The sequence below is a fragment of the Grammomys surdaster genome, unplaced genomic scaffold (genome assembly GCF_004785775.1).
Source record: "Grammomys surdaster isolate TR1022 unplaced genomic scaffold, NIH_TR_1.0 126391, whole genome shotgun sequence".
Lineage (NCBI taxonomy): Eukaryota > Metazoa > Chordata > Mammalia > Rodentia > Muridae > Grammomys > Grammomys surdaster.
Genome location: NW_021621185.1, coordinates 15,708,142 through 15,721,799, shown reverse-complemented (window position 1 = coordinate 15,721,799; position 13,658 = coordinate 15,708,142). Strand labels below are relative to the sequence as shown.

The following is a 13,658-nucleotide window of genomic DNA, read 5'->3' as shown; positions in this document are numbered from 1 at the left end:
TTCAATTTTGTGTGAATACTACATTTTTTGTTTGTATGTGCTGTTAAAATAGTGTTAGTATTAAACATGTGGACTCTGTAAATCTAAATTTTGAGTTCGTTTGAAATAGGGTCTTGGCAAGATCGGTGGTAAAAGCTGCTGCCGATGTGCACCTCTTTGTCCTCGGACCCAATGTACAGCATACAAGCTGGTGTAACTGGAGAATAGCACCCTTATTTCCCATCTCGTTTAACAAATCGACAACATTTGTAAATCGAATCTGCGGTGAAAATAAAGGTTTGGAAATCGATCTAGCCGAAACGTCTTTCTCAGGAAAGAATACTTTCTAGCCGTTGTACTAAACAGGTCTCGGCCTTTTCAGAAACGTTCATTAGCTTATAAGAACTAGATGGTGTGATAAAGAGAAACAGAAACAATCTACTGGGTATCAACATACACAAAAGACTGCTTTGAGTTCCTGGAGAGGAGCAGTGAATTCAAACCTGGGGATATCAGAGAAAGGTGGTGATCTCGAACAAGTGAACGAACGGGTGGGCCTTTCAGACAGAATTCATTTGACACAGTGTAAATACCCTATTTCTAAAAGTGGATTAATCAGGATTTGATCTCTAGAGGATCTTGGGCTTTAGTCCTAGAGCAGTGGTTGAGAGGTTAAGCGCTGGCTTTACTTGATCCAATGAGATCTTAGTCCCTTCGGGTGCTGCTACTTTGTTTCCATTGTCACTGTACTAGTAGTGGAACCTTGCTTAAGCTATCTACAAACCGGCACTCTAAAGTCATCTTCTCAGGAAGAAGGGAAACAAGACCCTGGCCGAGTGCTGTCTGGTATGTCTTAAAGCATGCCACAGCTCAGCTAGAGGTGTAAGAACTGCAGTAGACGGAAGGCTGGGCTGGTGGGTCCTTCGACGCCCAGAGGCAGCCCTCAACACTGTTCTCTGCCCTGACCCCAAAGGCCGCCGAAGATCTGCCAAAATAGGCGGGGAAGTTGGCAGGCGACGGGAACCAGGGGAAGCTGAGCCCGGGCTGCAGAAGCTCCGTGGCGAAACTTTCTTGACGCCTTCTATTTAAAGGCTTGGGGCGCCCCCGCCCCGCGCGCCGGGAACCCAGGCAGCAGCGCTGGCCCGGGCAAAGTGCAGTCAGACGGAGAACATCGGGCGAGGCGTGGGCAGCTCCGACTCCGGCCAGGACAGGCGCGATGGCGAGCGGCGATAGCGGACTCACAACCCAGGGCTTCCTTGGATGGGGTGCAGACGAGGAGGTGGCCCAGGAGCTGGAGACGGAGGAGGAGTCGGAGGGGGAGGAGACGGCGGCCGAGTCGGAGGAGGAGCCCGACGCCAGGTAGCCTGAGCGGGTACCGCCCCAGGCCTAGCAAAGCTGTCCACCCCTAAGTGTCCCGCCGGGCAGCTGGCCGCCCCTGAGCCTTTACCTTTCCCTTTCCAACCTCAGAAGTTCATTTCCCCAGAGCCAAGCTCTCTGTCTGGGGCGCGCCGCCTTCTTTAAAAACTCGAAGGTGGAAGGTTCTTGCTGTCAGCAGGAGTGACAGGTCCGCCTGCAGCAAAGTTCACAGTCGGCCCCCACCCCCTCCCGCACCCCCGCCTCCCAGCTCCTTGTGACTTGCTCGTTTATTCTTGGAGACTTACTTGGGGTTCTGCCTAACCGCAAAACTGTGCTGGAATGCTTGCCTGGCTCCCCGCCCTGGATCTATCTTGCCTGCCTGAGCTTGGGGAAGGGTCTGGAGTTACAGAAGGCTCTATCCATTACCTTCAAAGGTATGGCAGCCTCCTAGAGTTCTAGCGCTGGGCTAGTTTGCTCTATGGAAACTATTTTGGTGCAAACATCTCATCCACTCCTTAGAGGAAAGCATCATGAAGGCCAGGTGTGGGTGGCCTGCCTCTGTGATTCCAATAATAGAAAGGCAGAAGCAGGAAGACCGTGATTTCGAGGCCAGCTTGGCTCTCCTGGGAGATGTTTCAGCAACTTCTGTCCTAAAAATCGTTCTGGTCCTAAATGTCTATCAATAAGGCGAGTGAGATTAAGTGATACTATATACATATGTGCGTGTGTGTGCGCGCGCGTACACACACACACACACACACACACACACACGCGTGCGCGCTCCACTTTGTCCCTTTATATCCAGCCCTAAAATGAGAGTAGTGGTATGGATGTTTTGTTTCATCCTAAGCATGTGTCAGTCAATGGCATCTCTTCCTGGATACTCCTATAGAAGGCTTTGGGGATGGCAAGTGAAGGTTTATCATTTCAGAATGGCCAACCAAGACCAGAACTGCTCAAGCTGGAGTAGCCCAAGACTGGCTTTGAAGGTCAGGGAGATGGCTCTGCTGGTAATGTGCTTGCCTTGTGAGTACAAGGACCATAGTTTAATCCCCAGTTCCTATGATCAATGCCTGAAGTACTGATGAAAAGCCCAGCATGGTGGCTTGTGCTTGTTATCTCTGTTAGGGAGCTGGAAACATAGAATCCCTGGGGCTCACTGTCCTGTCAGCCTCACCTATTTAGTGAGTTCCAGGCTGTGGTGATGGCATTTTCTTTTTTAAGGTAAACTGTACATGAGGACTAGGTCTCCACATGCATATACATGTGGTCCCATGTACATGGATAGGGTACTGCCAATTACAGAAAACCATCAGTTGGAAGTCTTGAAACATTGGTTACATTCTTTACAAGCAACTATCAAGAAGGAAACAAGCTCTACCCTCAAGAATTTTGAGGGAAAAGAGAAATTATGAGGACCTGACTATATGCTAAGAAGACTTTATGTTAAAGACTTTGAGTGGAGAAGATAAACACTGTACCGTGGAAGGTCAGAGTGAGGGCAGAGCATTGAGAATCATGGAGCACTGGCTACAGACTGAATATCAGAAGATGGGCAGGAGATGCATAAAGGAAGGGCAGAGGAGAGGGTGCCTGTGGGAAATGGGAGAGGGCATAGGAGGAGCCGCAGCTCCAGGCATGTAGAGAAGAGATTCTCACAGTAACCTGCGGGATAGCCATATTCTTGCCCAGCCAATATTTTCCAAAAGAACGAGAAGCTCATCTACACTACAGTCGGGTCATCTGACAGTTTCAAGCACCACTTCTAAGTTGCCCTTCGCCAAAAGCTAAGACCATCTAGTGAGGACTTACTACATCTGGGGTAACCTCATCCCCTTCTGACTGTAGACAATAATGTAGCCACTGCAAAGAAACACCTCTGAACAAGCCAAGGGGACTAAGGTAGGGGGTGACGGAGACCTGGAAAGCTGTCCATGTTTGAGCTAGACATTGAGTAACTCAACAGGACTCGAGAGCACAGACTACAGTCATAGAGAAGCTGCCTGACAGGCAGACAGTGAAGTTGAATGTTAGAATCTATGAAGAGGCCGCATAAAGGAAGCATGGACCATGATGGGGTACTAGGAAGGCAGTGGTAGCTTTAATTAGATGTAGGGGTCCTATAGCTCTCACACTTCCGTGTGGTCAGGAATCAAACCACTTCATTGTGTGAGAGATTATAAACATGGCCTGAAGTTCCATGTTCCTCTGAGGATGGAAGTGAGAATTTGGAATAGGTTCTAATGGGTAGAAGAGGATCACCCGTCAGTTCAGCACATAGGTTTACACTCAGAAGAGAGCCTTGTGCCAGGCACAGTACCAAGCATTTCCCTGTGTTACTTCATGTTAAACTCTCCCAGCGGGAGACTCTCCAGCAGGATGAGGAGACCATTGTTCTGTTCTGGAGGAAAAAACTGGAGCCTCATACCATTCACTGAGAATAAAGAAGCAAGAACTTGTAAGATACAGTGTGAGCCAGCATGTGTATGCAGCAAGTTAGGAGGCTTGGACCAGTCTTTGTTTTAAGGAGAGGTCCTTCCTTACTCTGGGGCAGCATTCTCAACTTGTGGGTCAAACGACCCTTTCACAGGGCACCTAAGACTATCAGGAAACACAAATATTTATATTATGATTCATAACAGTGGCAAAATTACAGTTATGAATGAAATGAAAATTTTATGGTTGGGGTCTCCACAACATGAAAAACTGTATTAAAAGAGTCACGGAGTTAGGAAGGTTGAGAATCGCACTAGGGAAACAACCCACTCAGCTTTACTTTGAGAGATGTCTAGAGAAAAAAGGAAAACCTCGTCTCTGAACCATAGTAGGTTTTCATCCTGCTTAAACACAGAGCTTGTGTAGGTTTTCTGATAGGCACAAAACTACAGTTACAAATCTCTCTCTCTCTCTCTCTCTCTCTCTCTCTCTCTCTCTCTCTCTCTCTGTGTGTGTGTGTGTGTGTGTGTGTGTAGAAGCCAGAGGTCAATGTTGCTTCTCTGGCTTGTTCTCTACCCTGCTTCCTCAGTCAGACTCTCTCACTGAACCTGGAGTCCACTTGTTTAGCTAGGACGCCTGGCCAATGAGCTCCAGAGATCTACTGCCTCTGCTAGAGTGACAGATGGCATTGCTGTGACCAGCTTTTATGTGGAGGCTAGGGACCTGAAGTGGGGCGCTCTTACTCGCACAGCTGGCACTTCATCAACGGAGCCATCTCCCTAGCATTATAAATTAAGTTTTGAAATTGAGAAGCATAATCAAGTTTAAAAATAAAAGCAGTTAACAGAAGTGGATGGTAGGTACATTTATTTGATATGATCTTACTACACCACAATATGATCGTAGAATAATATAAAATGATGTTGTACTGGTTAAAACTTTGTTAACTTGACACAAGGTAGGATCATTTAGAAAGAGGGAAACTCAGTTCAGAAAAGATCTCCCTCACAATGGTCTGTGGCAGGTTTTCTTGATTGATGACTCACGAGGGATGGCAAGGTGGCCATGGCTGTATATGAAAGCAGGCCAAGTAAGCCACGGAGCAAGAGCAAGCCGTTTAGCAGCGCTCTCTGGTTTCTGCTTAGTTCCTGCCTCCAGGTTCCTGCTTGAGTCCTGCTCTGACCTCCTTCAATGGAGTGTGATTAGTAAGCTTTTCTCCTCAGACTGATTTCGGTCGTGGTGTCTATCACAGCAACAGAGAGCAAACTAGGACGGATGTCACACATAAAATATACTAGAAAAAGCTTAAGCGATTAAGGTTTAACAAGGTTGGTAGTGTTTATTTCTGAGTGCGGAGATAATGGTCAAGGAGACCTTTGAGCTCAGGCTGTTTTCCGTGAATGCGTATGTCGAATTTCCTACCTTTATGATCAACAAAAATATCCCTCCTAATGATAAAAATGCTGCTGACACTCAGAAAGCTCATCGTCATCATGAAAGGAACCAGGTCTTTTCCTGGCCGCTGGTTGCCGTCTCATGCTAGGCAAGTGCTCTACGGCTATGCTGCTGGCCCCAGGGCAGTACTAGTTCCTAGTTATTAGGCTGTCAAAGGATTAAATAACCGAGAAAGTGTGAGGGCAAACCTCACTCTCAAAAGCTCCCAGCACAGTTTAGTTTCTTAGCAGCTCTCAGGTAGGTCATTTCCAGAAGCAAAACTCCACCTCTGCCTGCCATTCATCAGTGAGGGGAAAGAGACGGTGGCAGCTTTCAGCAGAGAAGTGGTTCTGTTCCAGTTGAGCTCTTCTGTGCGCATGCAGTGGGTATTTGTGGAGAGCCAGGGATTGTGATACATTACTACAGACAAAGTAATCAAGAATTTACTACTGTCCTCAAGGAACTTGCACTCTGGGTAAAGTGACTGAAAACTACAATTATGTTATTGTCTGTCAGAAGAACTGAAGGAGGGAAGGTTCTATAGGAAGCACTTCGAAATATGGAACAAACTGTAGGCTCCATCCCAGCAGGAAGGGCTTGAGAAGCTACACTCCTGGTGATCTGAGATCATAATGAGGTGTCCCACAAGACTTGGTACATCATGCATAGGAAAAGAAAACTGTGTTGCTAAAATTTTATCCAAGATCATCTGCCAAAGCAGATCCATAAAACCTCCAGGTTTCAGAGCCAGGAGAGGCGACAGGAACATCTGTTCCCAGCCAATCATTTTAGAGACCCAGAAGCCTGGTGTCAAGAGACAGGTTTTCAAAGTGGAACCACTTTCCATTGGTAGAACTTAGATTAGACCCCAGGGGTCTGGACTCCAGATGAATGCTCACTAGTTTGTTCTATCTGCAGATACTTGTTGGACACCCAGTGTGCCAGGTACTTCCTAGGACCAAAATATGACAGACAATGTAGTGAGTAGAGAGCAGAGTGCCACCTCCTGAAACTGGCTTCCCGGTCTGGAGATGAGCAAATGGATAGTCTATAATGTCCTGGATGGATGTAAGCTCTGTGGAGATAACTATAGCAGGCTAAAGGTTGTGCCATGTGGAATAGGATGCTGAAGAAGGCTTTGCCCCGTCATATTTGAGCAGAGGCTGAAGAAATACGTCTCTGGCAAGCAGAAGTGCAGGTGTAACGGTACTGGGGTGGGAAGGTGTGCTTGGCTTAGGAGCACAAGGTGCTCAGGCTGCTGGGGTGGAGTGAGCAAGGGGAGGGTTGACAAGGGTGAGTGCAAGGAACCTGGGCTGCAGATCTGGGGCTGGGGATCAGGCTCAGCGGATAAAGCACTTGCCATGAAAGTGAGGAAGTGAGCACGCCTGTCTGTATATACATGGCCCGCACGTATCCCAGTACTCAGGGGATGAGACAGGGAATCCCTGGGGCAAGCTGGCTAGCTAGACTAGTCAAACCTTTGAGCTCTGGGATCAAGTGGAATATTCTGCTTTAATATAGAAGGAACAATTAAGGAGGACACCCAATACTGACTTCTTTTCTCCCTGCACACCCCCTCTACCAACCCCCCCCCCCAACACATATGTCTGGGTTGTCGACCAGGTAGGGCCTCACAGGCTGTGATCAGGGCTTAGATTTTATTCCTAGTAAAACAAAAAAGGCTGTGTTCTGTCTGTCATGCCATTCAGGAGTCAAAACAAAGCATTTTTTAGAAGGAGTGATTGGAGCAGTTCCTTAAAGGCTACTATCCATCCATTCAAGCACTGCTGTAGACGTTTCAAACCCACAGTGCCCTGATGCAGACAGATGTGCGGAGAGAAACTCGGCTTTCTTTCATTTTTTTGTTGGTTTCTGTCCAAGGCCTTTCCCACTAATCAGGAACCTTGGGCTGTTTCTGTTTTGTGGCAGCTTCCATGAAGCCTAGGTTGATTTTCTCTATGGAAATATGTAGGGTTTTACAGCAGTTCCTAAAACTTCCAAATCACCTTTACTGCAGCACTGTCAGGATCTGTGCGAACCATGCCAATCTGTGCTGATAGCATTAAATGTCCTAATGCCATTCCAACGTAACTCATCAGTACAGGGAAGGAGCCTTCTGGGAGGTGAAGGGAGCTGCTATCAGTTCAGGGCATACTGGGTCACATGTCAACTATGTGGTGCCTTTCACTGGTCTGCTTACCAAGGTGTTCTGACAAGTGTGTTATCTGAGCTCCTCTCTTCTGAGGTCAGTGGAAAGTGCTGGGAGTGGGAGGGGGGCCTGGCTGTCTGGGATGCCAGAGCCTGAGGGAGGAGAGAGGAGAAAACGGAGGCCCTTGGAACCAGAACGCTAGGAGCTGCTGAAGTGCTGGCTGAATGGCTGTCACATGCCCTTGGTGACACCTTGAACTGTGAGGAATAATGCAAGAATTGTAATTCATTTTTTCCCCTTGCAAACAGCAAACCTATGAAAGTGTAGGACATACTGAGAGAACAGCAACAACAAAATTATGTTCCCTGGCTGTTCTGATTGAGGGCTTAGGGAAGTATGGCACTACTCAGATATTAGAACCAGACCATTCTTCCACATCAAGAAAACTCAGAGTCAGATGAAAGAGACTGGCTGTGATTTGTACATAAAAAGAATCTTTTGTCAGTCCAGTGTTAGCCAATAGAAGTATAATGTCAACTGCATAGATAATTTAACATTGTTTCTATGTTTCTTTGTTTCTTCTTTGCTTGTTTCTTTCTTTGCTCTTTCTTTCTTCCTCTGTCTCCCTCTATCTCTCCTTCTTTCCTTCCTTCCTTCCTTTTCTTTCTTTTCTCCTTCTCCTCCTCCTCCTCCTCCTCCTCCTCCTCCTCCTCCTCCTCCTCCTCCTCCTCCTTCCCCTCCTCCTCCTCTTCCTCCTCCTCCTCCTTCTTCTTTTTTGGAGATGGTGTTTCTCTGTGTAGCCCTGGCTGTCCTGGAACTCTGTAAATCAGGCTGGTGTCAAACTCAAGAGATCAGCTTGCCTCTGCCTCCTGAATGCTAGGATTAAAGGCATGTACTATCACTGCCTAGCACTAATTTAACATTTCAAGTGGCCATTAAATTTATACAAAGAAACAGATGACAGTAATTTTAATAATGTGTTTTATTTAATTCAATAATCAATGTACTATTTGTAAAAATATAGTCCTTAGATAGTTTACATTCTCTTGCACTGTGTCTTGAATCTCTGGATATATTTTATTTTAGAGCACATATCAAATGCCCTTCCCTCACTACAGACATTCAAGGGCTCTGCAGCCACCTATGATGAGGGCAACACATGGAACAATGTAGACCCGATGCCATGTAGATATCAGCTAGCTTCATGGAGTCCATGGAACAAGTGCTTCATTGATAATATAAGCTCAGAGGCTATGCCAGATCCTGTGCCAGATATTAGGGACGTTAAAATGATCATATTGAGGAGTTACTTTCAACACAATGTCAGATTCACTACACAAAGAGTATTCATTAATCAAAAAGCAAGTAAAAAAGACTCTTTCGCCGGGCGGTGGTGGCGCACGCCTTTAATCCCAGCACTTGGGAGGCAGAGGCAGGCGGATTTCTGAGTTCGAGAGTTCGAGGCTAGCCTGGTCTACAGAGTGAGTTCCAGGACAGCCAGAGCTATACAGAGAAACCCTGTCTCGAAAAACCAAAAAAAAAAAAAAAAAAAAGACTCTTTCTCCAAGTCAAACTTAGAATGGTTTCCTAGAGTGACACTAGCTGGGAGAAAAGTCAACAAGGCATGACTCGGACTCAACACTCCTGACGTTTCTATGCCCAGCACTTCCTGTGCTGCTAGCTGCTGCTGTAAATGTTCTCAGGCCATCCTTAATCACTCAGGGTGCCCAGAGTTGAGCACATTTGCTGGTTTTGTCAGTGAATGTATAAGTGAGTGGGTGACCAAGTGAATGTGAACATGTTGAACTTCTTCAGGAAGCAAGTGACACTGGGATATTGAACTTGGGTCAGGTAGACTATTGCTGGTTGTTGGTTGGAGATCGACAATGCTCGATGACTTTAGAAATGCAATGACTTGGAGGGGACAGTGACAAGCACTAAAGAATTGTTCAGTTACATTGTCTGCAGGGGACATCTCTGCCTTCTGTGGCTTGTCCCAAAGCTGCCCCTAGAGTGTGGAGGGATAGGTACAGCCTTTGTTTTTTGCCCAGGGAAGAATTCTCTCTGGAATGTCTTCAGTTCAAAAACCCTACACCCTGACCTGGTAGAGTCCAGCATATGTGGGAAGATTAATCTCCCTTGCTCTATCTACCAACTGCAGTCTCACAGCCTGCCCCCTACGGCCCTCCCAGGCTTCGTTTGTATGTGCTTTTCTTCAGGAAAGGTCACAGGCTAAAAGTCACTCATCATTCTGTGCCGTTCCATCTGTATTTCTAATTTTTATTTGTAAGTAAAACTTCTAATATATCTACTCTAGACTATGGAGTGGGCAGCTAGGTGTCTGTCACTGAAGTCACTGCATGGTGAGGTGCATCCTGAGGAGCTGAGGTAGGGGTCTGGTTTGAACCCCTAGTGGTTTTCCTTCAGTCTCTGGGTCCCTGCTGGCAATGCTTCTCCCTCTATCCACAGCAAACTCAGTCACTGTTTTGTCATGTACTTGGCAGGACAGCCTGACTGCTGATGCCACTTGTTGTAGAGGGACACTCTGATGTCATGTCCTTGACCCTCTTATGCTTGGGACCAGTGACAGAGGCCCAGGGAAGGGAAGGGCAATCACCACTTGCTCAGGGAGCACATAACTCATTCTGAACACTGTCACTCATTGTATCAAGAGGTTGTTTTTGTTTTTTGTTTTAAAATAAGACAATACTTCAATGATACAGGCATTGCTTTCACTTTATTTTGTGAGAGAGAAAATGGAAGGTAAAAGCACTGAGTAATTTTCATGATTTCAGATAGCTTGCAGGACATAAGTGAGAATGCTAGCCTGTCCTATCTCAGAGTCAGTGCTCTCCTGTTTGTGTTCAGATCATACATATATAAACATATATAGCATATCACATGCTATGCATAGAGACATGTACCCCACATAATTCACATTAAACTGATGCCTGTTCTCCGTTTCCCAGCTTCTTTTTATTGGAGCATAATTTTACTATTTTAAGATTTATTTCTTATACATTTTTAAAATTTATGTGTATTTGTCTGTTTGTTGGTTATGCATACATGTATGTGGGTGCCTGCAGAGGCCAGAAGAGGTTATCTGATTCCCCTGGAGTTACAGGTGTTTGTAAGCCATCCAACATGGTTGCTAGGAACCATCTAACTCATGTCCTCTGCAAGAACAGCATGCGTTCTCAACTGCCAAACCCTCTCTCTAGCCCAAATGAATGATTATTCTAATTTACTTTTTTTTAAAGCAAAAGCATAAAATGCCTGGAAAGTTGTTGCTAACTCTGACCAGCACCTTTGCTATATTAAGTTTCTTCGTGTGTAATGAAGAGACTCAATCTTGTGTTTAAAAATAGATGTTAGGCAACCCAGCACACTTGGGTTTCATAAGGTCAAAGCTAGCAACACCAAACGCTTCTCTATGTGCCTTACAGGGTCACATGATACACATCGTAGGCATTTACTGTAATAGCCACAAAATTCTCATACTTCTTCAAGGGTAAGTGTAAAGTGGTAAATTTTTAAGTTTTTCAATCTAGGTTTCTTTTTCTTTTGAGTTTAAAAAATATTTTTACTAATTTCTTTGAGAAATATACATATATATGTATATATAATGTATATTTATCGTATTCACCCCATCCCTCCCCTAACTCCTCTCAGATCTGCTCCCCACACACTTTTATTTGTTTCACATAGAGTCTCATACTTTAGCTCAGATTGCCCTAGAACTCATGTAGCCCAAGCTAGCCTCAAATTCACAGCAATTCTGCTCTCCCAGCCCCCAAGAGGTGGGATAACAGGTACATGTCACCTAGGGCATGGTCCTGGGAGAGAGGGCCCTGGGAAGGGAGAGATGGGACTTGGCAGTGAGTGGTCCTATTTGTGGCCATGCAATTGTACCCCATCTTTCTGGATGACAGGAGTGCACACGGGGCAGCTTTCAGGAAGCTGCAGAAATCAGTCTCCTCCCATCCTGTGTCCGCAGGAGTCCCAGACTCCTTAAAAACATCTAGTATTAACAGAGAGGGAAAAGTAACGTATTTAGCGATAGTAATGATGAGACATAAGTGAAATCTGCCTGGCAACCAGATGTATGGTTAAACTGATTGGCTGATAGAATTGGGATCCCTACTTTATTTACATTCATGACCCTTTGGAAAGAAATACTAGTGGGGTCTCTGGACACCAACCTAGACTGGCAGAGGGATGAGGTCATAGCTAGAAAACCAAGGCAGAGAACACTGAGGGAAAGAGGTCTTATTTGAATAAGTTACCAGGATCAGTGGCCTATCTTAGTAGAAACTAGGGAGAAAGGGACACTGCTTCTTAGATTCTTCTATTCCTTTTTGTTCCAGTTCACAATTCTGGCTCAGCCTGCCAGCTTCTATTTGTCAATCTCCTAGGTTTCCTTAGCATGACTTTTGCCATTAAACTGCTTAGAATCACAATTCAGACGCCTGGACTTTGGGCACAGGACAGCCACCTAACAGACTTCATATTGCCATACCTAAGTTATTGTCCACAGATGAGGGTGCCCCGTTTCTGTCATCTGGGGCTAGGAATTGTAACAGAAGCTAACTGATAGAAACCTAGGATGATCTGAGGAAGATCTGGTAGAGCAGAGACTCCTGGGAAAGGGAGAAAACAGGTTTTTAAACAACTGGGACAGCTCCTTAAGCCACACCTCAGGACAGGTCCCAGCATTCACTGTAACTCAGTCATGAAAAGGTAAGGCAGCTTACAACTGGGAAAATGATCCGAATTGATGGATCTGCAAGAATACACAAAGTCCAAAGAACATACATGCTCACTGTTGTTAACCATTGGAAAAATGCCAATTACAAGCGCAAGATCTCACAAAACACCTTCTAGGATGGCAATAATTGATGTCGCCTTAGATGATGCTTATGTAGTGCTTAACTAAGAGGCATCAGTGAGGGTGTTCACCAACTAATAACAGATAAGGTGGCCCATACAGAAGAACGTCATTTCATCAGAAAATGGAACTTAGCAGTTTGCTATGCTACAGTATGCATGGACTGCAGGAACAGCAGGCTGAGTGAAAGATCCAGGAATGGAGGGTCATATGATCCCATTAATACAAAATATCCGGAAGAGCAAAGCCATTGAGACAGAAAGGAGACTAGTGGTTGCCTAGCACTGAAAAATGTGGTGTTTGCCATCACATTTGTGGGGAAGTAAGTGAAGACATTCAAAATTAGGCTTCGGTCTCCACATTTGAGGAAGTCTCTGAGTGGGAGCAGAGGCCAGTTGCCAGATCCCCAGGAAGGACTTGAGTGTCTCCTGGAGCAGCAGACAGAACCAGCAGGGGCGCTGGGGAAACTTCCTTTAGGCTCATGATCTCTCCTCGGATCATTTAACATGTGACCTAGTAGAGTTTGCTTCTCCTATAGATATTTTACAGTTTTATTGAAATAATGGGACAAGCTAATTAATACATCTCAAATTTATGTTGAAAAACACATTCAGCGATAAATAAATACAACTATATGGAGTATCTACCCCATCAAGGACTAGCAGGTTCTGACTATACTGTTCTGGCATGGCCTCTCCATTTCACAGTTAAAGCTACCAGGAGGGAGTGCTCAACACACTGTCTTATACATGACAGTATCTGCACTGGGGGTTCAGCACTCTCCTGGAATCCCCTGGCTATCTGGCATTGTCACAAAGTGAATCCCTTCTAATCCACGTAGTTTAGATACCAGGCCAGTCCCTTCCTGGAGCACAGTGCTTCAGCTCACAGTGTGGGCAAGTCCCTGGCTTATATAAGATCTGTGATGGTACAACCAGGACTTAAGTGGTGTCAATTCTCTTCATTGTTAGTGTGGACATCGAGAGTCAGGGTCCATGTGTTCGGCGTTTGAAGAGGGAGACTTGGGACAGGCATCACCATTTAGGGGACCTACTCAACTGTACTTTGCTCTTTTTGACAATACTGTATTATATCATATCTGTCTTTATTTTTGAAAATTATCAGTTAATTTTATGACTAGAAAGATGATAACTGCAAGGCTAGAAAGATGGCTCGATCCTTGCTGCTCTTCCAAAGGATGTTAGATTCCTGGAACTCATTAGGTGGCTCATACCTGCTCATATTCCAGCTACAGAGGAGCTGACACCCTCTTCTGGCCTCCACAGGCACCCATACATATGTGGCATACAGACACACAGATACACACACACAGATACACACACACACACTCACACACACACACACACACACTCACACAGATACACACACTCACACAGATACACACACACTCACACA

General features: G+C 45.6%; 1 protein-coding gene across 1 annotated transcript in view; it reads left to right on the top strand.

Moving 5' to 3' along the window:
* The first annotated feature begins 1,195 nt into the window (after positions 1 to 1,195).
* Positions 1,196 to 13,658, top strand: part of Cmya5 (cardiomyopathy associated 5) — a 92,929-nt gene continuing 80,466 nt past the window's right edge. Inside the window, exon 1 of the mRNA XM_028760154.1 lies at positions 1,196 to 1,338. Within this exon, the coding sequence (XP_028615987.1) occupies positions 1,196 to 1,338 (143 nt within the window). The remainder of the gene's footprint in view (positions 1,339 to 13,658) is intronic.